The 25466-nt window shown below is 52.6% G+C and overlaps 1 protein-coding gene across 1 annotated transcript; it reads left to right on the top strand.

Annotated features, from left to right (window-relative positions):
- Window positions 1–749: 749 nt before the first annotated feature.
- LOC115612850 (dual oxidase 2-like) lies at window positions 750–24687 on the top strand. Its single transcript, XM_030497649.1, has 34 exons — window positions 750–778; window positions 4121–4212; window positions 4895–4978; window positions 6520–6684; window positions 8023–8210; window positions 9478–9679; window positions 10272–10438; window positions 10992–11052; window positions 11179–11275; window positions 11443–11530; window positions 11881–11989; window positions 12320–12483; window positions 12927–13093; window positions 13285–13403; window positions 14347–14484; window positions 14786–14899; window positions 15532–15734; window positions 15989–16174; window positions 16572–16797; window positions 17769–17862; window positions 18101–18276; window positions 18529–18598; window positions 19045–19140; window positions 19990–20168; window positions 21027–21257; window positions 21488–21587; window positions 21698–21747; window positions 21863–21990; window positions 22204–22357; window positions 22840–23072; window positions 23226–23384; window positions 23544–23699; window positions 23784–23912; window positions 24360–24687. The coding sequence occupies exons 2-34, from the start codon at window positions 4149–4151 to the stop codon at window positions 24480–24482; spliced, it is 4620 nt and encodes a 1539-aa protein (XP_030353509.1). The 5' UTR covers window positions 750–778; window positions 4121–4148; the 3' UTR covers window positions 24483–24687.
- The last annotated feature ends 779 nt before the right edge of the window (window positions 24688–25466 follow it).

The raw sequence follows: 25466 nt of genomic DNA, 5'->3' as shown, positions 1-25466 counted from the left end.
CCAAAACCTCCTCACAGCAGAGCCAACAGCAGTCCTGGATGGGGTTGCTCAGGGCTGCAGATTGGTATTCTCAATTGAAAAAGGGAAATCACCTGGAAACTAAATGATCAGAGCTAGAATTCAAGGATGGGGAGTGGGGAGGGGATTTCCCTGCACTTTCCTGCTCCTGTGAGAAGGTCAAATCGGGATAGGAAAAGCAGCCAGGTCAGCTCAAGATGGGAATACACCCTCTCCTCCCACCCTCACCTGGCACTCCCTCAGCAGGGTGGGCAGCATCCGTGAGCTGCTCCCCGCGCACGCCAAGAGCCGTGGCAGGAGCAGGTGGGCAGTGGGGTGTGGGCAGGATGGTGTGGGGGGCAGCGGCCCTTTCCTTCCATCTTCCCACCTTCCCATCTAGTTATCTACCTACCTACCTTCCTATCTAGTTATCTGCCTTCCTATCTATCTGTCTGTCTGTCTGTCTGTCTGTATCTCTACCTACCTACCTACCTACCTACCTATCTATCTATCTATCTATCTATCTATCTATCTATCTATCTACCTACCTACCTACCTGCTGGCAGTGGCAGCGGCAGCAGCAAGGCTCAGTCGGCACCGTCCAGTACCGTGCTGTTTGTTATAGGCGGCGGTGGGTGCGGAGCCCTATGTAAATCCTGGCGCGGCCCGCCCTGTCGTACAGCCCCACTGCACAGCCCCGCTGTATCGCCGCACGGCCCCACACTTCCGCACCACTGCACGGCCCCGCCACACCGCCGCACCACCCCGCACCGCTGCACCGGTGAGCGCCGCGGCCACGCGTCTCCCTGCTTGCGTGTGTAGGGAGTGGGTCTGGGGTACCGCGGCCACACGTGTTCCTCTTCCCCCCAATGGGGAGCTGGGAGCTGGGGTTACACATGCTGCTACCTGCGGCTGGGTTGGGCTACGCGCATTGTCGCCAGTGGAGGGGACAGGGGTCCGTGCTACACCCGTCTTGGGAGACAAGCTGGGAGCGGGACCTACGTGCAGCGGTGGAAGGGATCGGGCCACACGTTTCTTTCCTGTGTGATGGACAGGGTGGGGTGGGATCATGTGCCTCTCCCCATCCACCTCCGTGGGAACCAGGGTCCTGGGCTACTGGTGTCCCTGTCTGCTTGGGAACAAGGCACAGGGTGAGATGGGGGCAGATGTCCCCATCTGCATAGGGGACGAAGGGGCCAGGGCCACTGGTGTCCCTGCCTGCTTGGGGCACACATCTGCATGCAACACTAGGAAGTTGGGGCTACTTGTGTCCCTGCTTGCATGGAGGACTGGGGGCTGTCTGGGTCATGTGTGAGGACAGGGTGGGATGGGGTAATGCACGTCTTCACCTGCAGGGTGCTATGGAACCACGCACATCCGTGCCTGTGAGAGAGCAGGGCCACAGGACAGTGGGTTGGGACCGTGCATGTCCCTGTCTGCATGGGCACAGCACATGGAGGAGTACAGGAGCATGTGAAGCTGGAGCTCTCAGCTGAAGCATGGAAAAGGAGCCTGTGCTTCAGTTGAGTGCCACTCATGCCCATCTTCCTTGGGCATGAAGTCCCCTAGCCCAGACCTGCATGCTCCTCCTACTGAATGCATCCTGTTAGGACTGCTGTGACTCAGCCCTGCCTGTCTGGATGGTCCCAGCAATTGCTGGAGAAGGCTTGATAGGCAGGGGAGACATGTCTCCTTAGGCCTTTACAGACCAAGTTCTGCCAGGGAGAGCTGCCCCTGGGGAAGGAAAATAGTTCTTGAGGTTTTGTTGGAAAAGACCAACTGCTGATGTGCCCAATAACTTGTAGGAGGATATAAAGGCAGTGTAGAGGCATGGAAGAGAAGTTCCATGTTGGTGGGAAAGGCCTTCAGAAGTCTGTGGCCCAACCTGCTGCTTGGAGCATGACCACTACTGTCACTGTATCACATTAGCCACGGTCGAGGTTGGAAAGCCTCCAAAGACCTCCCCACAGTCTTGGGTTGACTAGGCAAAAAGTGGACCATGGACAGATGAAAAGTTCGTTAGAATTGGCATGTGGTCTCATGGTTTGGGTCAAGAGCAATGCACAGATCTCAGGGAATGGGAAGTTTGCTCAGTGACAGAAGGAATTTTAAAACACATTTTCTGCTGGAGCCCTGCAAGAAGACCTAAGGGGAAGGGGGAGACATGCTCTGCTGTGGCTGCGGTGATGTGCTTTAAGCCTTGACTTTGCCTCATGTTTACTGAATGACTCTGGTAAAACTTCTGTGGCATCTTCACGCCTCAGCTCTAGATGGGGACTGCAACTCTATGCATTTTGAGTCAGCAGAAGATAAATACAGCTCTGTCTATGGGGACTCCCTTCCTGCAGTGTGGTGGTCATGTGGACCTCTGTGCACAAGCAAACCACAATTGCTGCAGGTTGCTCAGGGTGACTCCAGATGCACAGGCCTCCATATTGGTTTCAGCAGGCTGTTTCCATGGGAAGAGCTTTCTGGCAGGAGAGTCCCATGTGGTGATGGTGACTTGGCTCTGCCACTTCTGGCAGAGGTCCTGGGCATCTTCATGCTTCACCCATTGGCCGAACTTCTGTGTCCCTCCTATGGGATGGGGTTCATGGAGCCTCTGGTTCCCAACAGCTGCTAAATCCAAATCTCACGTCCACAAGACCACACTCAGCAGAGGGCTGTGGGGTGGAAGAGCTCTGTGGCCCCTTCCACAGGAGCATGTTCCAGGAGGACGGGGATGGCACTGGGTGACCAGGAACACCAGCAGCAACTCTGAGGCTTTCAGCATCTCCCATGCACATGTTGGTGAGGCAAGAAACAAAAATGCCATCAGTGAAGAGGTATTTCAACAGTGATTTATCCATGTTATGGAAAGCTAAAAAAAGCAGTTTGCTTGTAATAATGTTTTGTGAGGTGTAGAATCCAGGTGAGCTCTTGTGGTGGAGGAGGAACGTAAAAATGCCATTTCCTGAGAAACGTCTTGTTTTCTAAGGGAAAATACTGAAAGCATAGAAATCTCTGGTGGAAGAGAGTTAACAGAGGTTGTGTGCTATGCTCACAACCTGTGAGCATATGGCAGTGAGTGCTCAGTTATATGAACACAACTGAAGTGAGCACAAATGACTAAATCTCAAACCACTTCATTTGTGGTTTGAGATTTAAACAAGTGGACGGTGTATTTAGTGACTCACATTTTACAATCTGTGCCACCGCAATTCCCAGTACATCAAAAATGAATCCTACATAGCTGCTGGCAACGTGTAAGCCTTTCTGAAGCCATTGTTTCTTTAAGTTTTGATTAAAACAATGAAAAAAAGCCAAAAGTAGTGTTTTTGCTTGTGAGCAATGTAGGAAAAGCTGAAACCTGTGCGTCACCGCATCTCTTGGCAACACAGCTCCTCTGAAACGATGCTAGTCTTTGGATGCATACCCACAGGCTGGAACAAGGGACAAAAAGCCATATTTAGTGGAAAACCCTATCTTGGAGTTAAATCCAAGTTTGGCATTCCAGTGCATGGAAAGCCAGTGGCAGCATTGTATCATTTGTGACCAAAAAATGTGGCCTTCATTGTCTGTGGCTGGGAGTCCCTCTCTTTCAGTCAGGCATTGGATGGGGTTTTAAAGGTTCAGGTCCCACTGATGAAACTTGCTCTGGATCCAGGGCCTTTGTGGAAAATGAGATGGCAAAGAGTCATGAGAAAGGCTGGTCATGAGAGAGTGCTGTCAAGTTAGCCCAGAGGTGACTCAGGTCTTCATGTGTGATACTAGCATCCCTGGGGATGCAGGGGAATTGCCAGCTGAAAACTGTCTGTTTCTGTAACAAAGAGCGTGTTTCTATAGCAGAGCTTAAAGTCTTCCTGCCAGGGATGATGAGTTGTGAGCCTACAGCTGGGGTACCCGGAGGCCGCAGCACTGGTTCTGCTGTACTTCTCAGGCCAGTTGACACCTCCTGACAGAGCTTTCCCAGGGTGACGGGGACCCAGCCGCCTTCTCACAGCCCACATCAGGAGATACTGCTGGTGGATGTCAGGGTTTTACCAGGCAATAGAAAACACAAGAGGGAGCCAAGATTCTGGTCTGTGCATGTTCTCAGCCTATGAAGCAGTCTAGCTCCCTCCTCCTCCTTTCCCCTTTGTAGGTCACTGCTTCCAAAGACTTCGTGGCCAATGCAACCTGCAGAAATGATGTTGAGTTTGACCGTGGTTCTGCTGGTGACATGGACCTTGGGGAGTAAGTATGGTTTCAGGGAAGGGAATCCAAGCAGAGATCCTGGATAGTTTCTGCCCCTCGGAGGAAATTCCTCTAACTCATGGGGGATCATATCAGAGATGGGGATGATTCAGCTTGTGATAAGAAAAAAATTATGCAAAATGCTGAACTTGCAAAGCCTGCAGGTTGGGAGACTCACCTCCTGCCGTTTATAGGTGTACACAGTTTATAACCGGGAATTGGAGCTTCTTGCTTGTATTATAATAAAAAAAAAGCAATAAAAATTAACACAAAGAAAAAAAGTATATATTTACTGACAAAGGCTGATATGGGTACGCAATGCACAGAGGAGAGCATAACTCCAGTGTTAAGGCCTTTGCTTGCTCACGTGGACATTGGGGGGATCAGAAATAGAGAGATACCTGACAGGATGAGAGAGAGGGAGAAAATGAAGATCCTTTGGGAGTAGACTTGTGGGGGCCAGAAACTGATTTGGGAACATCAGGATCATGAGCATGAAATTCTGATTTTAGACATTGCTTATCCCTTAAAAGGACTGAAAAATTTGTCTAAAAAACTGTTTGTAAAGAAAGTTTCAGAAAGAATATAGGAAAATGCCACACTATAAATGTAATTCTGTAATGAAGGTGCTCGTTTCATTCATTTTTTTTGTTCCTCACCAAGTGGGTTTGGTCTCTTCCAGAAGCCCAGGAAAGCATCTCCTGGGAGGTCCAGCGCTATGACGGCTGGTACAACAACCTGCTGCACCACAGCCGTGGCTCGGTGGGTGAGTGCCAGGCATGGGATGGGGATGGTGCAACAGGGCAAGCTGGCACTTTGGCATCTGGCTCACTTTACATCAGAGAAAAGCCATTTCTGACTTGGCCTGGCCCAGGCAGGTGACCAGACGATGCCACCTCCCGTGGCCCTGCGAGGTAGCTGTTGGCCCCAATTAGAGGTAGTCAAGAGCCCCGTTAGAATAGTGTGGAGGGGTCAAGCAGCCCAGCTTTGTCGCCCACATCCTGGCCTTGCCACTTTTATCAGCTGCCCGGGCACCGTCTGCAGACCATGCTGGTATTGGATCACCCCAGGGCAGAGCTGTGCTTTCACAAGGCCATTCAAAATGTCCAAAGTAAGGAGGACCCAGCTCTTCCCAGCAGGCATTTCGGTGATGATCAGGTATTCCAGAGGTGAGAAAAGGCATCTTTAGCCAAAATCAGCATGCAGTTCAAGCAGTATTCAACACAAGGCCAGAGACAGAAGAGTTCATGCTGAACCTACTCCTTTTCTACTCTGCACAGGGCAGATATTGTGCTGTTGGGCTGCTGTGCAGCATGTACTGGTCTGTACTGGGACGAGTATGTGGGATTTGCCTGTGCGGAGTGGCAAGTTGCTTCCTCACACCTACAACCAGCCCATGAGCCTACCTCCAGAAGATGTGTCTGAGCCAGAGACCAGGGCAGATCAGGCAGGATCTTATCTGGAATATGAAATATTATGAACCCTCCTATTTCCCACAGCCCAGATTGGTCTGATGACACATTGTGGTGGCAATTACACAGCTTCCTCTGAGTCCAAATGGCTCTCCAACACGACATGTGTGTCATCAGCCTGTTAGTTACGCCAAAACCTGTCACAGAGATCCAGTAGGTTCCTGGCAGAGAAGATCTCCCTCTTCCAGAGCAGACAGATCAGGCCTTAACATTTGCAAACAAACCTCTGGAAACTAAACCTGAAACTAAACCAGTAATTCAGGATTTCCCCCAGCTCTGGGGAGCTCCAGCTCAACACACTGGTGAACAGCCTTTCAAAACGAACTTGCTCATCAGTGACAAATGACCTCTTGCCTCTCGGCTTTTCAGTTACAGAACAGGCAATGGGTGCAAAATCAGGGTGTTTCTCTCTCATATTCTCCCTTGTCTCTCTGCCTCTCTGGCTGTTCCCTCTCCTGTTTCCTACTGTGTTGGCAATCACCATGCTGTGTAGAATTGCATAGTCAGCATGGGCAGCTTAGCATCACTCCAGTTACCCACTGGAGCACCAACTCAGACCTCCAGGAGGCAACTAGGATGCACATAGACTATAGAAGGACAACTGGAAGGGAACATGCATGTGGACAATCCCTCCTAATTTTAAGAGGACTGATCCCAGTGTTGCAAGAAGTTTTGGCTGCTGGTACCAAGATTTGCATGTTCTTGGCCAGTACTAGAGTCTATGCCATCCTCTTGCTCTCTTCTGGGACCCTCACACATACTGGTGTGCCCTGCTATTGCCCTCTCCTGCCTTTTGGGTGCCACCGGACACATGCCATGTTGTTTGGTGCTGCAGGTGCCAGGCTGCTCCGTCTCCTGCCAGCCAACTATGCAGATGGTGTCTACAAGGCGCTGCAGGAGCCCCATGTGCCCAACGCTCGCGAGCTGAGCAATGCAGTGGCGCGGGGACCCTCCGGGCTGCCCTCCCACAGGAACACGACCACGCTGGCTGTCTTCTTCGGTATGAGCTGGCATCTAGCAATGAGTGCAAAAATCATAGAATCCCAGACTGATTTGGGTTGGAAAGGACCTTAAGATCATTCAGTTCCAACTCCCTGCCATGAGAAGGGAGACCTTCCACTAGACCATGTTGCCCAAGGCTCTGTCCAACCTGGCTTTGAACACCACCAGGGATGGGGCATTTACCACTTCTTTGGGCAGCCTGTGCCAGTGCCTCACCACCCTCACAGTAAAGAATTTCCTTATATCTAACTTGAACTTCCCCTGTTTCAGTTTAAATCCAACACCCCTTGTCCTGTCGCTACAGTCCCTAAATGTTGGTTTGGGTGGAAAAATGCTGGTTTCTGGCAGCCCAAGGCTATGCATTGGAGTGCTCCTCATGCACTACTTCATAGCAAACCCACACCTGAAAGGTAAAATACCAAAATACAGCACACCAAAGTACTGTCCAGCCAAGAGAGTCTGAAATTCCAGTGACCTTTGGCAGTTACCCAAAAGCTTATATTTGTCATTTAATAACTTGCTCATTTGTTTTAGTGGTAGAGTTACTCCCACGCAATAGAGCCATGCTGTGACTGGTGCCTGGGCAGAACTGCTGCAAGTGGGAGTAGTTTTTGTGGTTGCTCAGGAGCTCGGTGGAGTCTTGGGTCTGCAAGCCCAGGGATGTCTATCTCAGGGAAATACTTTCAGGTCATTGAGAAAACAGGCTGAACTTGCCAAAGAAGTGGAAACAATTAGGGCCAAGCACAGCTTAAGGTTCATATACATCTCTGGACACCCAAGCTAAGGTGCTTGGCCTCAAGTTGGGCCACAGCAGGGCCAGACACAAGTGTCTTAGGTTCTTATCACTTAGGTTCTCCCTGGAGGTAGTTTCTCCCATCATACCAAATCTCAAATGGGCCAACAGCAACAGCAGCCACCAGGGCCAGCATCAGCAGCAACCCTTGACCTTGAAGGCCACAGGCAAGGAGGAGCTCAGGGAAATAGTGGCCAAATGCAGAACTGTGCTCCTGGTGAAGTGGTGGCCAGCAGATGATCCAGCTGCTGGTGGTCTCTGGACATCCACTGGCTGAGTTTCTCCACCCTGGTCCTTGAATGACCCTTCCCTACCTGTGAGATCTGCCTCCGGGATCCCTGTTCCTGTGGTCTGGATCTCAACACATCTGGGCTCCAGCCCACAGTGACTTTTCAAAGCTGTGGAACAAACCAGCAGTGAAGGCAGGAAGGAAACCACTGCACAGAGAGTTCTCCTCCGCCCATGTACAGCTCAACTGCCCACCATCACATCCTGGTGCTGGTGCCAGTCCTCCCATGCTTACCATGCCTGGGGCTCTGGCAGGTTTCCATGTGCTGTCGGACATCCTGGGGACAGAGAAACCTGGCTGCCCTGCTGAGTTCCTGAACATCCGCATCCCACCCGGAGACCTTGTGTTTGACCCTGCAGGCACTGGAGATGTGGTTCTGCCCTTCCAGCGCATCCACTGGGCGATGGAGACAGGGCAGAGCCCCAACAGCCCCCGGGAACAGGTAGGTAGCATTTCCTTTGCTCCTTGCCTTTCTGCTGAACTCCTCTTTACCCCACACTAGGAGCTGTTGCAGCCAAGATAACGTTTTCAAATATAAAAGGAGAGAGCACCATTGGTTCCTTAAAAATACATATCTCTCAAGTGTTTGAACCAATTGCAAATGCACCTAAAGGACAACCTTTACGTACCGATGCGCATGAAGCAATATTTGTGATTGCTCAAGGTCAGTGATTTTCTTGGGCAAAGAAAATGTAATAGCTCTAGGTCTGCCTGTGCCATCTACATGGAGGGCAGAAGAGGAAAAGGTAAAGCAGGAGCAATTCATGGCATTCCTTGGCTGCCAATTTTTGTCCCTTCAGCCAAAACGAGCAAAGGGAGGGATGTCTGTATCTGCTGAAACAAGTGACAACTGGAGCTTCTTTAGTGCCACTGTAATGAACTCCCATAACCAATTCATGCACTTGTGCTGTTCTAGGTCAGCAATTATGACACATTTTATTAGCCACCAACTCTTATCTTTAGAAACATACCCCAGAACTGAGCCAGGACTCTTATAAAGCTGTAAAGCTTCTCTGGATTTCAGTAATTTTGGAAAATATTCAGATTTTTCCTCAGTTTGTCCGTATTTCACTGTGCTGAGGCTGGATGTGTTCCCAAGCCCATGTGCTTTTTGTTTCATGCTGGAAAGCTTCCCAATCAAAATCACCAAAGTAAAATATCCCCCTGAACCTTTCACGTGAAACACCACGATGAGACCACAACAGCAAGACATGTTTTTAGCAGCATTTCAAACTTTAGAAAAATGAAAACTCCAGCATGTTTTCAGACTAAAAGGATGCTTTCGTGAAAACATTAGGCAGGGGAGATGTTCAACAGGCTGCCAGGGCAGGGCTGCTCAGAAGGGGCAGCTTCAATGCTTCTACTTTCCCCAGAGCTGTGTTTAGCCCCCTTCCAGCTTGGTCTTGCCTACCTGGGGGTTCACCGATGTCAGATGTATTCTGGGCACAGCTGAAAAAAATTGGGAAATAAACCCCCAAAATGTCCTTTTAAAAAGCCTGTAGCTGGTCTTTTCTTGCCCCAGGCACTAATTCCTGCAGTGTGCATAGAGATTGCTGGTGTGTATACTTGCATATATAGCTCTTGTTAAAACTGAGGATGAGCGAGCTGCTTTGCAAGACCAAAAGGGCTGGGTTGGTGCTTTTCAGACCTTTTTTTTGCACCTTTCCACCAAGATCCTGGTTAATGTGCATTCCCTGTGCCTGCTGTAGACCAACGAGGTGACAGGCTGGCTGGATGGCAGCTCCGTCTACGGCCCCTTGAACTCCTGGAGTGATGCCCTGAGGAGCTTCTCAGGGGGGCAGCTGGCGTCTGGGCCTGGCGGGCGAATCCCAAGGGAGACAGACGGGAGAGTCCACATGTGGAAGGCACTGGATCCGTCCACGGGACAGGGTGGTCCACAGGGCATCTATGGTAATAGTGGCATCCTCAATGGGTTTTCACCTCCTTGGCTCCATCGCTGACCGTGAGCAGGAGGAGCAGGAGGTCCCTGTAGCTGAGCCCAGAGGGGACCCTGGGAAGGGGCAGGGGGGTGTGGTGAGCTGGAACACCCACATTGGGACCCCCGTGGGAGAGCAGAGGGTTTCCCAGCCCAAGCGGGAGGCATTGGTAAATGTTTTCCCCTCATGTAAAGGGGAGATCGAGATGAGCTCTGAGGCAGAAGCTCTTCCCTGTGAGGGTGCTGAGGCGCTGGCACAGGGTGCCCAGAGAAGCTGTGGCTGCCCCATCCCTGGCAGTGTTCAAGGCCAGGTTGGACACAGGGGCTTGGATCAACCTGCTCTAGTGGAAGGTGTCCCTGCCCGTGGCAGGGGGTTGGAACTGGATGAGCTTTAAAGTGCCTTCAACCCAAACCATGCTATGCTATGCTATAATAAGGTGCATGCTCTGGCAAGTGGATGAGGAGATACTGGGCTGCAGCCACAGGGTGGGGGGTGCCCCTACAGCCATGGGAAAAGCTAGACCCAGTGGTGGCATTCCCCACTGATGCTCCTGACCGCTCTTGCAGACCTCGGCAGTGCCTGGGGGAATGAGAACCGCTTCCTGCAGGCTGTGAGCATCGCCTGGTTCCGGTACCACAACCACCTGGCTGTGGCGCTGGCCCAGGGGCACCTCACCTGGTCTGATGAAGACCTCTTCCAGCACACTCGCAAGCGGGTCATTGCCACTTTCCAGGTGAAGGATAGCACGTCCCTGGCTCTCCCAGGACCCCTGTAACCATCTCTAGACATGGCACTGACCCAGCTCTCCTGTGTCCTACAGCATTGTGCTATATGAGTGGTCTAATACTAACTCTAACCCTAAACTCTAACACTATCCCTAGCCCTTAATACTAATGCCAACATCCGAACACTAACCCTAAGCCTAACACCAACATTAACACCCTAGCCCTAACCCTAACAACCCTAACCCTAAACCCTAACCCAAACCATAACTATAACCCTAATCCCTAACCCAAGCACCTACCCCTAACACCTAACCCTAACACGCTAACACTAACTCTAACCCCCAACCATAACACAAACTAAACCTAATGCTAGCCCTAAATCTAACCCTAACCCAAACCCTAATCCCTAACCCTAACACGAAACCCTAACCCCAAACACTAACCCTAACCCCTAAACGTACCCTAAATCCCAACCCCTAACCCTTACCCTAACCCTATCCCTTAACCTAACCCTGACATCCTTCCTGGCACTGCACTGATGCAGCTCCCCTTATGTCCTAGAGCATCGTGATGTATGAGTGGCTGCCGACCCTGCTGGGGACACAGGTCCCAGAGTACGAAGGTGAGGGGCAGAGATGGTGTGCTGGGAGCAGGGGTAGAACCGGGGAAGCTGGGGGATAGCACAGGAGAGGGGGCTCGTCCCCCTTTCCCTCCAGCCTGGATGCTGGACCGTGGCTGCTGCCTGCAGGTTACCAGCAGCACCTTGACCCCAGCCTCTCACCGGAATTCGTGGCGGCTGCAGGGCAATTCCTGGCTACTATGGTGCCACCGGGCGTTTACAAGAGGTAGGAGCAGCCCATACCAGGGAAGGGGATGCTCAGGTTGGGGTGGTGGCTGGGGATGGCCCCTGTCTCTTCCCCACATCCTGCCACTTGCTGGGACAGCCAAGCCCTGTCAACTCAGGGCAGCCCTGGCCGGGGGCTGTGGGTCCAGCCATTCTCTGCTGTTCCAGAGACCCTAAGTGCCAGTTCCAGAAAGTGCCTGGCCCTGGTGGCTCGTTCCCAGCATTGCGCCTCTGCAACAGCTACTGGAGCAGAGAGGTACGGGGAAGGGTCCTGAGGATGTGGCAGGCTGGCTGAGGGGGCTTCACTGCTTGCTTTATGTTATGGGGACCCCACAGGGGTCTGAAACGGAAACTGGGTGCAGAGCATGACAGCCAGCCAACAAGTGAGAGATCCTCCCTATCCAGACATCCTCACATGCCACCTTCAGCTGTGGCAGGCTCAGACCTCAAGGTTGAGCTGACGTGGAGAAAATGAGCCTGGAAGAAGTCCTTGGTCCCCTTATGTCCAGGGTCTGCACCACTATGGGCACCAGTTCAGGACTGTGGGGCTACTCCATGTCCTCACCTCCAGGTGAGGAATCACTTGCTCTTCCCATCTCCCCTCAGAGCCCCAGGCTGCAGCAGGCAAAGGAGGTGGATGTGGACAACCTCCTGCTGGGGATGAGCTCTCAGATTGCAGAGCGGGAGGACAACATTGTGGTGGAAGATCTCCAAGGTCTGCACTCCCCTGCACTGCAGGGCACATCGGTGGGGAAACCTCTCCCAGGGCTGTGCAGGGGCTGAGGCGGGGAGGGAGGTCCCATCACCACCACCAGCAGCACCCAACCACACACTCAGATCAGCTTTAATCTGGTTAATGGAGGTGCAGAAAAGCTGCAGGGCATGTTAAGAACATTCATGGGACCGTCCTGGAAAGGGCATGTAGATAATCTCCATGTTTAGCACGGCCCATGGCAGAGGGATGAGGCCGGCCCCACAGCTATGGCAATTGGGGTTCCTCGTCTGGCTCTGTCTTGCCATCATTATGGCTTCGAATCCACCACAGATTACTGGTATGGGCCCCTGAAGTACTCCCGCACTGACTACGTTGCCAGCTGTCTGCAGCGTGGGAGAGACCTTGGCCTGCCCACCTATAACCAAGCCCGGGAGCGATTTGGCTTGGAGCCTCTCCAGAACTGGTCAGACTTTGCTCCACACCTGGAGCAACAGGTAACACAGAACTGGTCTGGGCATGGAAAGTGTGTGTGTTGAAGGATGTCAGGGCAGTCCAAGCAGTAACTGGCTTCTCTAGCAACATAGGAAGAGGGACATCAATGGGCATCCCAGCTTATTTTCATGCCTGTGGGGCCGTTGCATTGGGGTAACTACATAATTACAAGGCATCAATAAATATATCCTGCCCTAGTGGTAAGCTCCTGTGCCACTGGGTGCTCTGCTCCTCCTGGAGCTGGGATGCTCTGGGAGTGATTCTTAGTTGCTCAAGTCCAAGCCATGACCTCAAGGCTGTGTGGGGCTGAGCATCCTCCCAGCCCATGGACATGAGATGCCTGGGAAATGCATGTTCCTTGCTCCTCCTGAGGCTTGCCAAGATTTGTCTGATGCCCTGGCAAATTCTCTCTGCTCACATGTGTATGGTGGGGGTTTCTGGACAGGTCCTGGAGAAGGTCGCTGCCCTGTATGCCAACAACACAGCTGGGCTGGAGCTGCTCCCTGGGGGCATGCTGGAGGCTGACGGCTCCCTCTTCAGTGCCATCATCCTGGACCAGTTTGTGCGCCTGCGGGATGGTGACAGGTTTTGGTTCGAAAACGCCAAGAATGGGTAAAGGCTTCATCCCCATCTGTCAGAGTGCCCACTGCTCTGCAGGCCCCAATAACACACAAAAACTGGGGCTGGAGGAAAAAGCATCTTCCAGCTTCCTCAATGCCTAAAATGATGCAGGGAGTGAATCCCTCCTGCTGCCAGCAGGTAACACCCAGGGCCACCACTTGGCCCTATGTCTTTTTCTCCAGGCTGTTCACAGTGGAGGAAACTAGGGAGATCCGTAACACCACCTTCCACGATGTCCTGGCTGCTGTCACCTATGCAGACCCCACAGACCTCCAGCCTCACGTGTTTGTCTGGAGCAAGGGTGAGTGCTTTGTGCAATGGCAGGGTGCAGGAAGTGAACAGCACCAGCAAGTTAGGGAGGAAAGCAGACCCATCTTGGTAACTCAGTGACACAGAGAAAACATCGGGCTGGCAGTTTCTCAAGCAGGACACTTGCTGTGCCCCTCAGCCAGCAAAACACATGCGAAATGCAAGGGTTGCTCATAAGCAAGGCAGGCAGCACTCCTCATGGTGGTCACACTCCTTGCTGACGTGTCCTCTAGCTCCTACACACACACATAGGTCTGCAGGTTAAACTAGTGAGTGACACAAAATGTGATGGAGTTGGCAGATGAGTTAAGCTTTCCATACCATAACTGCGTAATGTTACCTACTTGCCTTTAATTGCAGAAGTTATTAGCCCCATATGCCCATTCTGCCTGGCTGCTCCACTGGCAGGGTTGTTGGTCGAGCAGAGCTGTTGGGAGGGTTGGACAGACTTTCCTGCAGATGTGGTTGCAACAGCAGCATGAACTTCCATTTGCTAAAAGCATTTTATTTACTGGACATTCTAGCCCTTGCAAGGCATTTTGATTCCCTTGGCGTATGCTCCATGCAATTGCACCAGGAGGACACCCTGGATTTGCAGCACCTGGATGAGCAGAGGCTCTGAGCTCCATTGTACTGTGGCCCAGAGTGCTTCTTGCTCAGCCAATCCCACTGGAAGAGATGATGGCGCTGAAGACCCAGAGCACTTGAGTCCAGTTCTGTGCTTGTTCTGCTGCAGCAGGCAAAGGTTCAATCTGAAAGCAAAGGCTGTCCCCTAAGATGTGGAGTTTAACTCAAGCATCCCAGTTTTGCAGTGCTCTCTGGGTCACTCAGCAATGAATCCCACCAGCATCTTAATGCAGAGGTTCTTGAGGATGAGGAAGGTGAGATGGATAAAAGGTTCATGACACTCACAGTCTGTCTCCCCCCCCATGCAGGGGACCCGTGCCCCCAGCCCCGGCAGCTGACAGCTCAGCAGCTGGCCAACTGCACACCTATGATGGTGCTGGACTACTTCAAAGGCAGCGGAGCAGGCTTTGGGATCACCATCGTTGTCCTCTGCTGTCTGCCTTTAGGTTTGCCACTCCATTTCCTTACCCATCTCCTCCTCTACTGGAGAACGGGGCTTAGTGCTCATGGACTAAGGAGCTGCTGAGTCTTGGTCAATCCTGAGGTCGTTGAGGTGGCAGGGTCCTTGGGCACCAGGAGGGAGCTGGGCTTTCATGGAGTGGCCCTGCATTAAATAAATCCATGCAGCATTGAACTGGGAGCGATGGGGAAGAAATAAACCCTTGTCTGACCCTGTCACATGGATGATCCTGCCAACTGTGAAGGAGCTTGTGCTATCTCATGCCTCACTCTCCCCTGTGTCCCCAGTGACTCTGCTTGTTGCCTGGATCGTTGCCATTCTCCGCAAGAGAGATTTCCAGAAGCTGCAGCAGAAGCAGGGCCCCAGTGTGCAAAGGGAGGTGACCGGCGAGGCCATACACGGTGAGGTGGCACTGGTGATTCTGCGGTGGCCTGTGGTGATGCTGCTGAAGTCAGGGCACATACTGGGGCAGGTCTGGGGTTGGAGCTTATATCCAGACTGGACGTAAGGAGAAACTGTTTCTGCGGGAGGATAGTCAAGCAGTGGAGCAGGAAGCCCAGACAGGTTGTGCAATCTCCATCCTATTCAAGTCCTGCTGATCAGATAAAGCCTTGAGCAGTCTATCCTGATCCTGTAGCTCATCCTACTAGGGGCAGGAGGTTGGGCGAGAGACCCTTCTAACCTGAGTCATACTACGATCCTCTAATTCCAGATCACACCCTACCTGAAGGAAACCTATGTAGAGCACTTGCACCAGTAGTTCCAGGACACATAGGTCTGCAGACATATAGGTCTGCAAGGGAATGTATCTCCTTGCTGTGGACACTGGAAAAATCCTTCCACCCTGCTCCATGGCCTATACTCCTCCTGTCTCCATGCGCTTGAGGTCTGCAGTTCGGAGATCATAATGTTTCCCTTAACATGTGCCTGGTCATGAAATCGCTCCCAAACTGCATCTTAGTGAAAGAGGTGGTGGGGTGAATACGAGCTCAGGTGCAGCTTTCCAGCTGAGTCCTGTGCTCTCTCCTATCAGCCATGGAGTGGCACGGTCCCAAGACAGACAACTCTCCTGTCTACATTCAGCTCCAAGCTGATGAGGTGCTCAAAGTGCTGGACAGGACAGGGTCTATGCTCCGGAGCATCAGTTTGAAAGCTCACCAAAGGGTGGAGGTTGTCCTCTCCAGCAATAAAGGGAACAAAGCTCTGCTCCTGAAGAGCCCCAAAGAGTATGACCTGGTGAGTACCATGATGCCTGGAGTTTGATACCTTCCCGCAACCCTCTACAGTCCTCTGTTGCTGGTCACAAACACCTTGCACTACTCAGTCCCAGGCACTGGGAGCAGTGTAGGTCCCTGGAAGGTGGCTGTGGCCTCCTGAGAACCACCAGGTCCAGCTCATACCATGGAGCAACCACTGTGGTGAACAGCAGCAGCACCCATGTCCCAGCCGAGCCTCTGTTGCTCACCACCATTTGGTGGGATCTTCTGCAGGTGCTGCTTTTCAGTGAGGAGGCAGAAAGGAGCAACTTCATTGGGAAGCTACAAGGCTACTTGAAGGAGAGCAGCCTCGATCTGCATATGTCTGAGATGAAGGAGCAGAGCCTGATGAAACGGGCAGTCACACAGGAGCAGAGAAAACAGACTCTGGAGACTTTCTTCAGGCACCTGTTTGCTCAGGTATATAGAGGCGTGGCAGGCTCTGATGCATGGGGGAAGATATTTCTGTATTGATTAAGCAATGAATGTTGCTGCTGTTGCTTCCTGTAAGTGCTGGTACCATGCACAAGGAAGCTGCCAACACTTTGGAGACAAAGGGAGTTCTGCTGTGGCGATGTAAGTGTCTAAAATTGTAAAGAGTCTTTTGGATGATGTAACTGAGGTCTCCATAATGGTCAGTGGTGTTTAGTGTGAAAGTCACACTGCGTAGGAGAGACACAGGACTTCCCCATGGTATCTGCCATGAGTTTTGTTCCAGGTGAGCTACTGGTCTTTGTGCAGTAGGTCAGACAGATGAACATCATCCTTCTGCTCTGCCAGCACTCATGGGATATCTTTTGTGGGATACAACCTGCAGGTGCTGGAAATCAATAGGTCCGATGCCGGAGAGCTCAACTTTGAATCTTCACAGAAGGCAAAGGAGTCTCTAACATGTGAGCTGAGCAGGGCTGAGTTTGCTGAGGCCCTGGGGCTCAAAGCCCACTCCATGTTTGTGGACTCCATGTTCTCTCTGGCTGACAAAGATGGCAATGGCTACATCTCCTTCCGGGAATTCCTGGACATCTTGGTGGTCTTCATGAAAGGTGGGAGCTGGAGCCGGTTAGTGTCTCCATCTGTTGTCCTCAGTCCTGTTTCTAGGTTCTGGCAACACCACCAGCAGAGTGAGGGACAAGATCCATCCAGCAGGTCAATCTGTAGGCACTCCTACAGATAAAAATTCACTTAGAACAGCTTCAGCTTGAGTTACAGGGCAGTGACAATGTAATTGTTTTCTGAAAGGCTGTTCACAAAGGGAGCTATCTTTCACCATCGTAGACAAGTCTGCCCTATCTCCTAAATGGACCATGTATCCTGTCCTTGAGACATCATAAAATCCCAGACTGGTTTGGGCTGGAAGGGACTATAAGATCATCCAGTTCCAACTCCCTGCCACGGGCAGGGACACCTTCCACTTGAGCAGGTTGCTCCAAGCCCCTGTGTCCAACCTGGCCTTGAACACTTCCAGGGATGGGGCAGCCACAGCTTCTCTGGGCACCCTGTGCCGGCGCCTCAGCACCCTCACAGGGAAGAACTTCTTCCTTATATCTAACCTGAACTTCCCCTGTTTCAGTTTGAAATCATCACCCCTTGTCCTACAGTCCCTAATGAAGAGTCCCTCTCCAGCATCCTCATAGGCCTCCTTCAGATGTTATATGTGATTCTGCCTAAATGACCACTGGAAAGGTGGATTCATAGATGGAGGTGAATGCCAGATCAACCAAAGCAGAGCCCAGAAAAATCATTGCTGTGCAAAAGCACATTTAAGTCTGCAAAATAATGCATAAGAATGTGCACATATCTGATTTTTCACTCTGCACTTGAGAAAGTCAAGCAGAAGGGTGGCACACTATTCGCTTCCAGTTGCTATTTAAGCTGTGATCAGCAGTGAGCTCTCAGTCTTTTCAGAACTGGGTGAAGCTTCACTGCTGCAGGTCCAGACTCTCAAAGACAATGTTTGAAAGCGTCTTTATTGATGAAAATAGGATCTTACTTCGCCTCTCTCCCTCCCCACCAGGGTCCTCACAGGAGAAGTCCAAGGTGATGTTCAGGATGTATGACATTGATGAGAATGGGTTCCTCTCCAAGAAGGAGTTTCTGAGGATGCTCAGGTATTTCTCCTCGCCTTTATAGATGTTTTCGCAATGTCTGTAAACACAGACGTCTTCAAAAGCAATTCGCAGTTTCTGTGCTTCACTCCCCAAGGGTGCTACATGAAAGCCCATGGGCTCAACACTCACAGCCAAGAGCCCGTTTCTCCCATGAAACTGGTCTGGGGCTCTGCCCTGTGTTACGTGAAGGACTCAAGCTGTGGTCCTCTGAAGTCCTCATCTCCCCTCCTTGCTCCAGGTCCTTCATCGAGATCTCCAACAACTGCCTGTCAAGAGATCAGGCAGAGCAGGTGACTGAGTCCATGTTTCGGGCCTCAGGGTTTCAGGACAGGGATGAGCTGACATGGGAGGATTTCCACTACATGCTGCGGGACCACGACAGCGAGCTTCGTCTCACCCAGCTCTGCATCAAAGGTCAGTGGGCAGGAGCACTGGGACACCCCAGGCCCTGCAGGGCTGGAGGTGATGGGCAGTACCCAAAAGGTAGCTCCCATTGGTCTCTCCAACCCCACTGCAGTAATAGGGGATCAGCTGTTGCTCCATGTACATGTTTGGGGCACCTCAGAGCCTCTCCTCATTGCATCCCTGGCAAAGGGAGATGCCTAAACCTTGTCCACTGCATCTCACACATGCTGAACCACTGTTTGTCCTTCTGGATCTTCAAAGGTGTCCCCGAGGTGCTCAAGCAAAACCTGCACAACCATGCCTCCTTCATAAGAAAGAAAGAGCCAAAAAGGTAAGCTCTCCTCCTTAGTCTTGCTGCTGCATCTCTTTCTGCCCTGATGCACATCCATCCGTCACCTCAACCCCTCCAACAAATGCTCCCACCAGCTGTATGCAAACCCAGCGCTGGGGAAGCGGGATGACCATTGTCAATGTGCCTGTGAGCAAGCTGGATGCTGCACTGGGGCTGTTGCCCTCCTCCCCTAGCACCCAGGCAGGCAGAGGGGAGGAAATGCTTCTTGCACAGCCTCAGCTGCATTTGGGATGGGAGTCCTACCTTGTTTTTCAGAAGGGTGTGTTGTGTTGAAGCGAATCCAGCCCATGTACCACGCAATTAAAGCAATGCAAGCAGGGTTGCAGGACAGAGCTTGACACCTTCTGAGCCTGAAAGGGGAGAAAATGGGGAAAATTTTGGCAAGCAGTTCCTGCAAGTACAGCTTTGGGCTCTATTTCCAACAGAACCATCTTGGAGGAAGAGAATGACCCAAATCTGGACATTGTGAACCACTACGTGAAACGAGAAGGGCGAGAACTGAGGAAGAGACCAGGCAGAAAGTAAGTGCACCCTCTCTTCACTGTGTGTGCTTCTCGGGTTCAGGTTCAGCCTGTTTGCTGTTTCTCATGTTGGTGTGTCAGACTGGGTAGCCTCCCAGTCAAATGGCACCACTGCAAGGACGCAGCAACCCATAATGGTACAGCATAAGGAGAGGGTGCTAGACCATCCCTGCAGGAGACACCTCAGCCCAGGCAGGCACAACACAGCCCCTCGCAGGCACATTGCCCTGGTGGGGACAGTGCTGTAGCTGGGTCTGCGTGATGTGCCTTTATTTAAAAAAATGAAGTGGCCAACTCCAGAGCCTGTGATGTTGGATTTCAGAGTGTATGCCTTGCCTGCAGAGAGGGGCTTTGCCTGGCAGGTCCTGCCTGCGTTTCTCTTCCCCTTGGGACGCTGTCCATAGGCTGCCTGCGAGAGCTGCAGGAGAGACTCTGATCCTCACTGCTGTGGCAGCAGCAAATATTTCTACAGGGAAGTAGATAGGTGGTTGTTATTTATGGCCAGAATATCCTGATTTGCCCTAATAGCTCCAAGAACCTTCTCCTACCCTGGAATCAGTTTGGAGGGTTGAATTTTACTATGGGAATTATCTTTTACAGTTCTTATCTCTGGTTTCATTTATGAGTCATTATCTGCACATTTGTTACCAGCTTTCAAAAGTGTATAGACTGTGGGATGACCTGAGATCAAATGCTGAAACTGTACTCTGAAGGTCACCACTGTCACTGGTGTGCAGAGGTGGTCACAGAGCTGTACGGGGAGGAAGACTCGAAGCTGGGCAGCGTGGCCCTGAGCCATACCTTACTGGCTAAACCTTGACATGACAGCAGCCCTGCTGTGTTTGCCAGGGTGAATCAGTACCAGCTGCATTTGTACACTGAAGCACAACGGAAGAAGTACGAGCGGAACAAAGTTCAGCAGAAGATCCAGGAGTTCAAGCGCTTTGTTGAGAATTACCGGCGCCACATTGTCTGTGTGGTCCTCTTCTCCGCCATCACCACCGGCGTGTTTGTGGAGAGAGCCTACTGTGAGTGCCCACCCAGCCCTGCTGCCTCACATGCAGAGGGGTGTATGGGCTTGGCTTCTCAAAGCTGCTGGTTGCATGGGGCATGCTGGGACATGAAAAGTCCTGGCACAGCTTTGGGCAACAGTATCGTTCCACCCCTGGAATAAACAAAGGTTTACTAAGGTTGGGAGGCACCTCTGGAGGGGTCTGATCCAATGTCCTGCTCAGAGCAAAACCAATTTCAAAGCTGAATGAGGCTGCCGGAGGCTTTATCTAGAGAAGGTTTGAAGAGCTCCGAGGTTGATGATCCCACCACCTTTTGGGCCTGTGCTAGTTTTTGACCATCCTGCATGTGGAGAGTTTATTTTACATCAAACCTGAATTTCATTCAGTGAAACTCAGGCTGTTGCGCCTCGCCCTTTCACTGTGTGTCTCAGAAAGCATTTAGCTCTCTCTCCTCTGTAATACTGTGATTGTAGACAGCCACAGGGTCTTTGTGACCGATCTCCTCCAGCCTGAACAAGTCCATGTCCCCCAGCTTTTCACCTACATGATGTCCTTCAGCTCCCACCCACCCTGGTGGACTCCACTGGACTCGTTCCAGTTTGTTAATGCCTCTCATTTTGGGATGCCTGACTGAGGACACAGTACCAAGGTGCACAGCAGAGGAGGACAATCCCCTCCCTTGACCTCCAAGGAGAACTTGTCACCCAGCAGCTCTGGGGGTTCTGACATGGAGAATCATGCCCCTGTCCCCACGCAGCCCCATCCCCACTGATCTTTTTTTGGTGGAGCCACACAGGCAGTTGTCCCTTGTTGCAGGAAGGGTCATGGCCCTCAGCTCCAGGCACGTTGACACCCCCTCCAATCTCTCCCCAGACTACGCCTTTGCATCCCCCAGCACTGGAATTGCACAGACCACCTTTGTGGGGATCATCATCTCCCGGGGATCGGCTGCCTGCATCTCCTTCATGTTCTCCTACATACTGCTTACCATGTGCCGCAACCTCATCACAGTCCTGCGGGAGACCTTCCTCAACCACTACATCCCCTTTGATGCTGCCGTGGACTTCCACCGCTGGGTTGCCATGGCAGCCCTCATCTTCTCAGGTAGGTGGGCTGCTGGGGAATGTGCCACCCAGGAACCACATCTGGAACAGGAGGACCGTGACACAGCAGGACCAGGCAGAAGCTTGAAGAGCCGTGTGAAGCCTGCAGAGACACAGATGCTTTGCACCAGAGGAGGAATTGCCGGGTCCCTGTCCACATCAGCAGAATGTGCCGCATCTCCATCCACAGCAACGGTGATGCTTTTCTCTCCTGATTTCTGTCTCTTACAGTGCTCCACACTGCAGGTCACATAGTGAACGTCTACATCTTCTCAGTCACACCTCTCAGTGTGTTGTCCTGCCTCTTTTCCAATGTCTTTGTGGATGATGGGTAGGTGAAAATTAAAGCACAGTCCAGGCAGAGTGTACTGGGCATGGACAAGAATGAAAGTGGAAACCAGGAGTTTGCTCTGGCCACTCCATGGTGCAATTCCTCTTCAGGTCTCAGCTCCCAAAGAAGTATTACTGGTGGTTCTTCCAGACTATTCCAGGTGAGACCACTGCAGGTAGACCTGCAGGTCCACATCCACCCCTCTGCTGAGCCCCAGAGGATCCCCTGTGGGGTTACCCTGATTCCTCAGGACTTCCTAACCCATCCACTCACAGGCATGACAGGATTGCTGCTGCTTGTGATCCTGGCTGTGATGTACGTGTTTGCCAGCCACCACTTCCGACGCGTCAGCTTCCAAGGCTTCTGGATCACCCACCACCTCTACATGCTGCTCTACGTCCTGGTAAAGCATTTTGGCTTGGAAGGAGGGGTGGTGGCAATGCACCACAAGCCTGTGGGTCAGCCCAGCTGATGAAATCTAATAGCTGGGAGGTCCCAAGAGAGCGGGTGGACCAAATCCCAGCTCCCTGCTACTGCTGAGCTGCCACCAAACCAACCCTGGGGCAATGGCTTGCTATGGTAAATGCAGTGCTGATGGGGGCTGCTCCCTGCCCAGGTCATCATTCACGGCAGCTACGCACTGATCCAGCAGCCCCGCTTCCACATCTACTTCATCATCCCAGCTCTTATCTACAGCGCAGACAAGCTGTTCAGCCTGAGCAGAAAGAAGGTGGAGATCAGTGTGGTGAAAGCCGAGCTCCTGCCCTCAGGTACCACAACATCCCTGGCCACACGGCACCAGCTTAGCCCAGGCTCTTTGCACAAGCATTGGGGGCTGCAGTAATGCAGGAACCTCCACTACTCAGTCACACAATCATAGAATCACAGAATGTTTGGGTTGAAGGGACCTTAAAGTTCATCCAGTTCGAACCCCCTACGACAGGCAGGGGCACCTTCCACTAAACCATGTCACCCAAATCTCTTGAATACTGGCCAGGAATGGCGCATTTACCACTTCTCTGGGCAACATGTGCCAGCACCTCACCACCCTCACAGGGAAGAAATTCTTCCTTATATCCAACCTGAACTTCTCCTGTTTAAGTTTGAACCCATCACCCCTTGTCCTATCACTACAGTCCCCGACAAAAAGTCCCACTCCAGCATTCTTGTAGCCCCCTTCAGACACTGGAAGGCTGCTCTGAGGTCTCCACCTTAAAGAATTCCTCATCCCTGGCCTCCCTCTCCCTCCCAGGTGTCACCCACCTCCAGTTCCAGCGGCCACAGGACTTTGACTACAAGTCGGGGCAGTGGGTGCGCATCGCCTGCGTGGCCCTGGGCACCACTGAGTACCACCCCTTCACCCTGACCTCAGCGCCGCACGAGGACACACTGAGCCTGCACATCCGCGCTGTGGGGCCCTGGACCACCCGCCTGCGGGAGCTCTACTCCCCAGAGAGCCTGGCCCTTATTGGCAAGCTGCCCAAGGTGAGCACCACGCTTCTCCAGGGATATCTGAGCCCAAAAGCATCTGTGGCAATGGGTTGTGCCCAGCCTTGGTGCTTCTCCAGCCTTGAAGGCAGCCAAGACCTGGGCAAGCGGACGCAGGAGGTGCTCTACTGATGGCTGGTTCCCTTCCAGCTCTATCTGGACGGGCCCTTTGGTGAGGGCCACCAGGAGTGGAACAAGTTCAAGGTGTCAGTGCTGGTGGGAGGAGGCATCGGAGTGACACCCTTTGCATCCATCCTCAAGGATCTGGTCTTCAAGTCATCCATAAGCTCCAAGCTGCAGTGCAAGAAGGTAAAAGGAAGCATCTGAAGCACAATAAGCCCTCCCGAGATGCCTCCTCCTGCTGCTGGCCTCTTTGGGGGATCCTCCATGATCCGTCTGGGAAGGACCCCCATGTGGGCATGCACAGGGTACTGACCCTGCTCTGAGCCTCATCTCCATGTGCCACAGATCTACTTCATCTGGGTGACACGCACGCAGCGGCAGTTCGAGTGGCTGGCGGACATCATCCGCGAGGTGGAGGAGGCGGACAGGAACAGCTTGGTCTCCGTGCACATCTACATCACGCAGCTGGCTGAGAAGTTCGACCTGCGCACTACCATGCTGGTGAGCCTGGCCACCTGCTGGGGAGGCTGCCGGGCCATGCCGGGCCATGCCGGGCCCTCTGAAGTGCACTGATCTTTCTTCCAGTATATCTGCGAGCGGCATTTCCAGAAGGTGCTGAACAAGAGCCTGTTCACAGGGCTTCGCGCCATCACCCACTTTGGACGCCCTCCCTTCGTACCCTTCTTCAGCTCACTGCAGGAGGTGCACCGTGAGGTCAGTGCCCGGGTGGGGACAGGAGGAGGGCACCCACCGGCCACTGTGGAGGAATGGTCCCAACCTGTCCCTGAGGCCCTGGAGACCTTGGTGGCACCCGCAGGGCAGGGCAGAAGGGGCATGAACCGCGCTTTCCTTCTGGAGCCAAGATGAGCTGCAAGAGTCAGAAATGCCCCATACCAGCCAAACACGCCCTCCTATGGCAAGACTCTGGCTGCAACCACTGCCCAGAGCTGGCAGAGACCCTGGGGGATCCCATCCTTCCTCCATGGCCCCAGCAACTCCATGGGGAGGTGACAACCTCCCCAAAGGCCTCCTTAGGCTGGAGCACACTGCTCGGCCAGCATCTGTGCCCAAAGCTGCCAAAGGGCAAGGGGCCAAGGAGGGGCTGGGCTGGGGGAGAGCTGGTGCTGCTGGTTTGACCCCTTTGGCTCCCTCCTTTTGCAGGTGCAGAAGATCGGGGTGTTCAGCTGTGGCCCACCCGGCATGACGAAGAGTGTGGAAAAGGCTTGTCAGCAGCTGAACAAGAAGGACCAGACCTACTTTGCACATCACTACGAGAATTTTTGACTCTACCCAATGCTATTTCACCCCTGGGCTGCAGTCTTCATTGTTCAGCATCAGTGCCTGTGTGGCAATGTTTTGGGTGGTCATGGTCCTGGGCCCACACCACCATCCCCAGGAGAAAGCCATTCATGGCTAAGAGCACGGGTGCTGAGACCCACAGGGCTGAGACCAGCACGTGATGCACCAGTGAAATGTTGCCATCACAGCATCGCCCCACACAGCCCTAGTGTGAACCCCCGAGTCCAGGGCATCCTGCTACTACCTACATACTCCTGCAGCTCCACCCCCATAGTCAGGCTGGCACGGCCCAATCCAGAAAACCCAGGGGTTTTTTTAAGGCTCTGCCACCTTAATCCCGCAAGAGGGTAGACTTAGATTAGACATTAGGCAGTTCTTCCCTGTGAGGGTGCTGAGATGCTGGCACAGGGTGCCCAGAGAAGCTGTGGCTGCCCCATCCCTGGCAGTGTTCAAGGCCAGGTTGGACACAGGGGTTTGGAGCAACCTGCTCTAGTGGAAGGTGTCCCTGCCCGTGGCAGGGGTTGGAGCTGGAGGAGCTTTAAGGTCCCTTCCAACCCAAATCAGTCTGTGATTCTACGAAGATAGAGCTTGTGCTCTGCCTGGTGGCTTGGGGAATGACTCTGAACAGCTTTGGGGAACAGCTTGGTGCCTGCACAACCTGAATTCACAGCACTTTTCCCCAAGATCTGGGTTGTTTGCACATGTCGTGAGGAGCAGGTGAGCTCCCCACCACCCTTCTCCTTGAAACAGGTGCAGCTTTCCTATCGCACTCGCTTGTGCTTATTAGCACCCCGAGCCTTCCCTGGGCTTGCAAAGGACCTTAGTTGTTTGTGTCAGCTTCTTTCAGCAGCATCACCATCCTTCTGTCAGGGATCTTTGTGCTTGTTTAACTAATGCCTGGCTTTGCATTGCTGGGCTGCTGCTCTTGCAGGATGTATTTGAGCTTAAATAAAGCTGATATTGAATTTT

Source organism: Strigops habroptila, chromosome 9 (genome assembly GCF_004027225.2).
Source record: "Strigops habroptila isolate Jane chromosome 9, bStrHab1.2.pri, whole genome shotgun sequence".
Lineage (NCBI taxonomy): Eukaryota > Metazoa > Chordata > Aves > Psittaciformes > Psittacidae > Strigops > Strigops habroptila.
The sequence above is the reverse complement of the archived record's forward strand: the minus strand, read 5'-3'. Positions and strand labels throughout refer to the sequence as shown.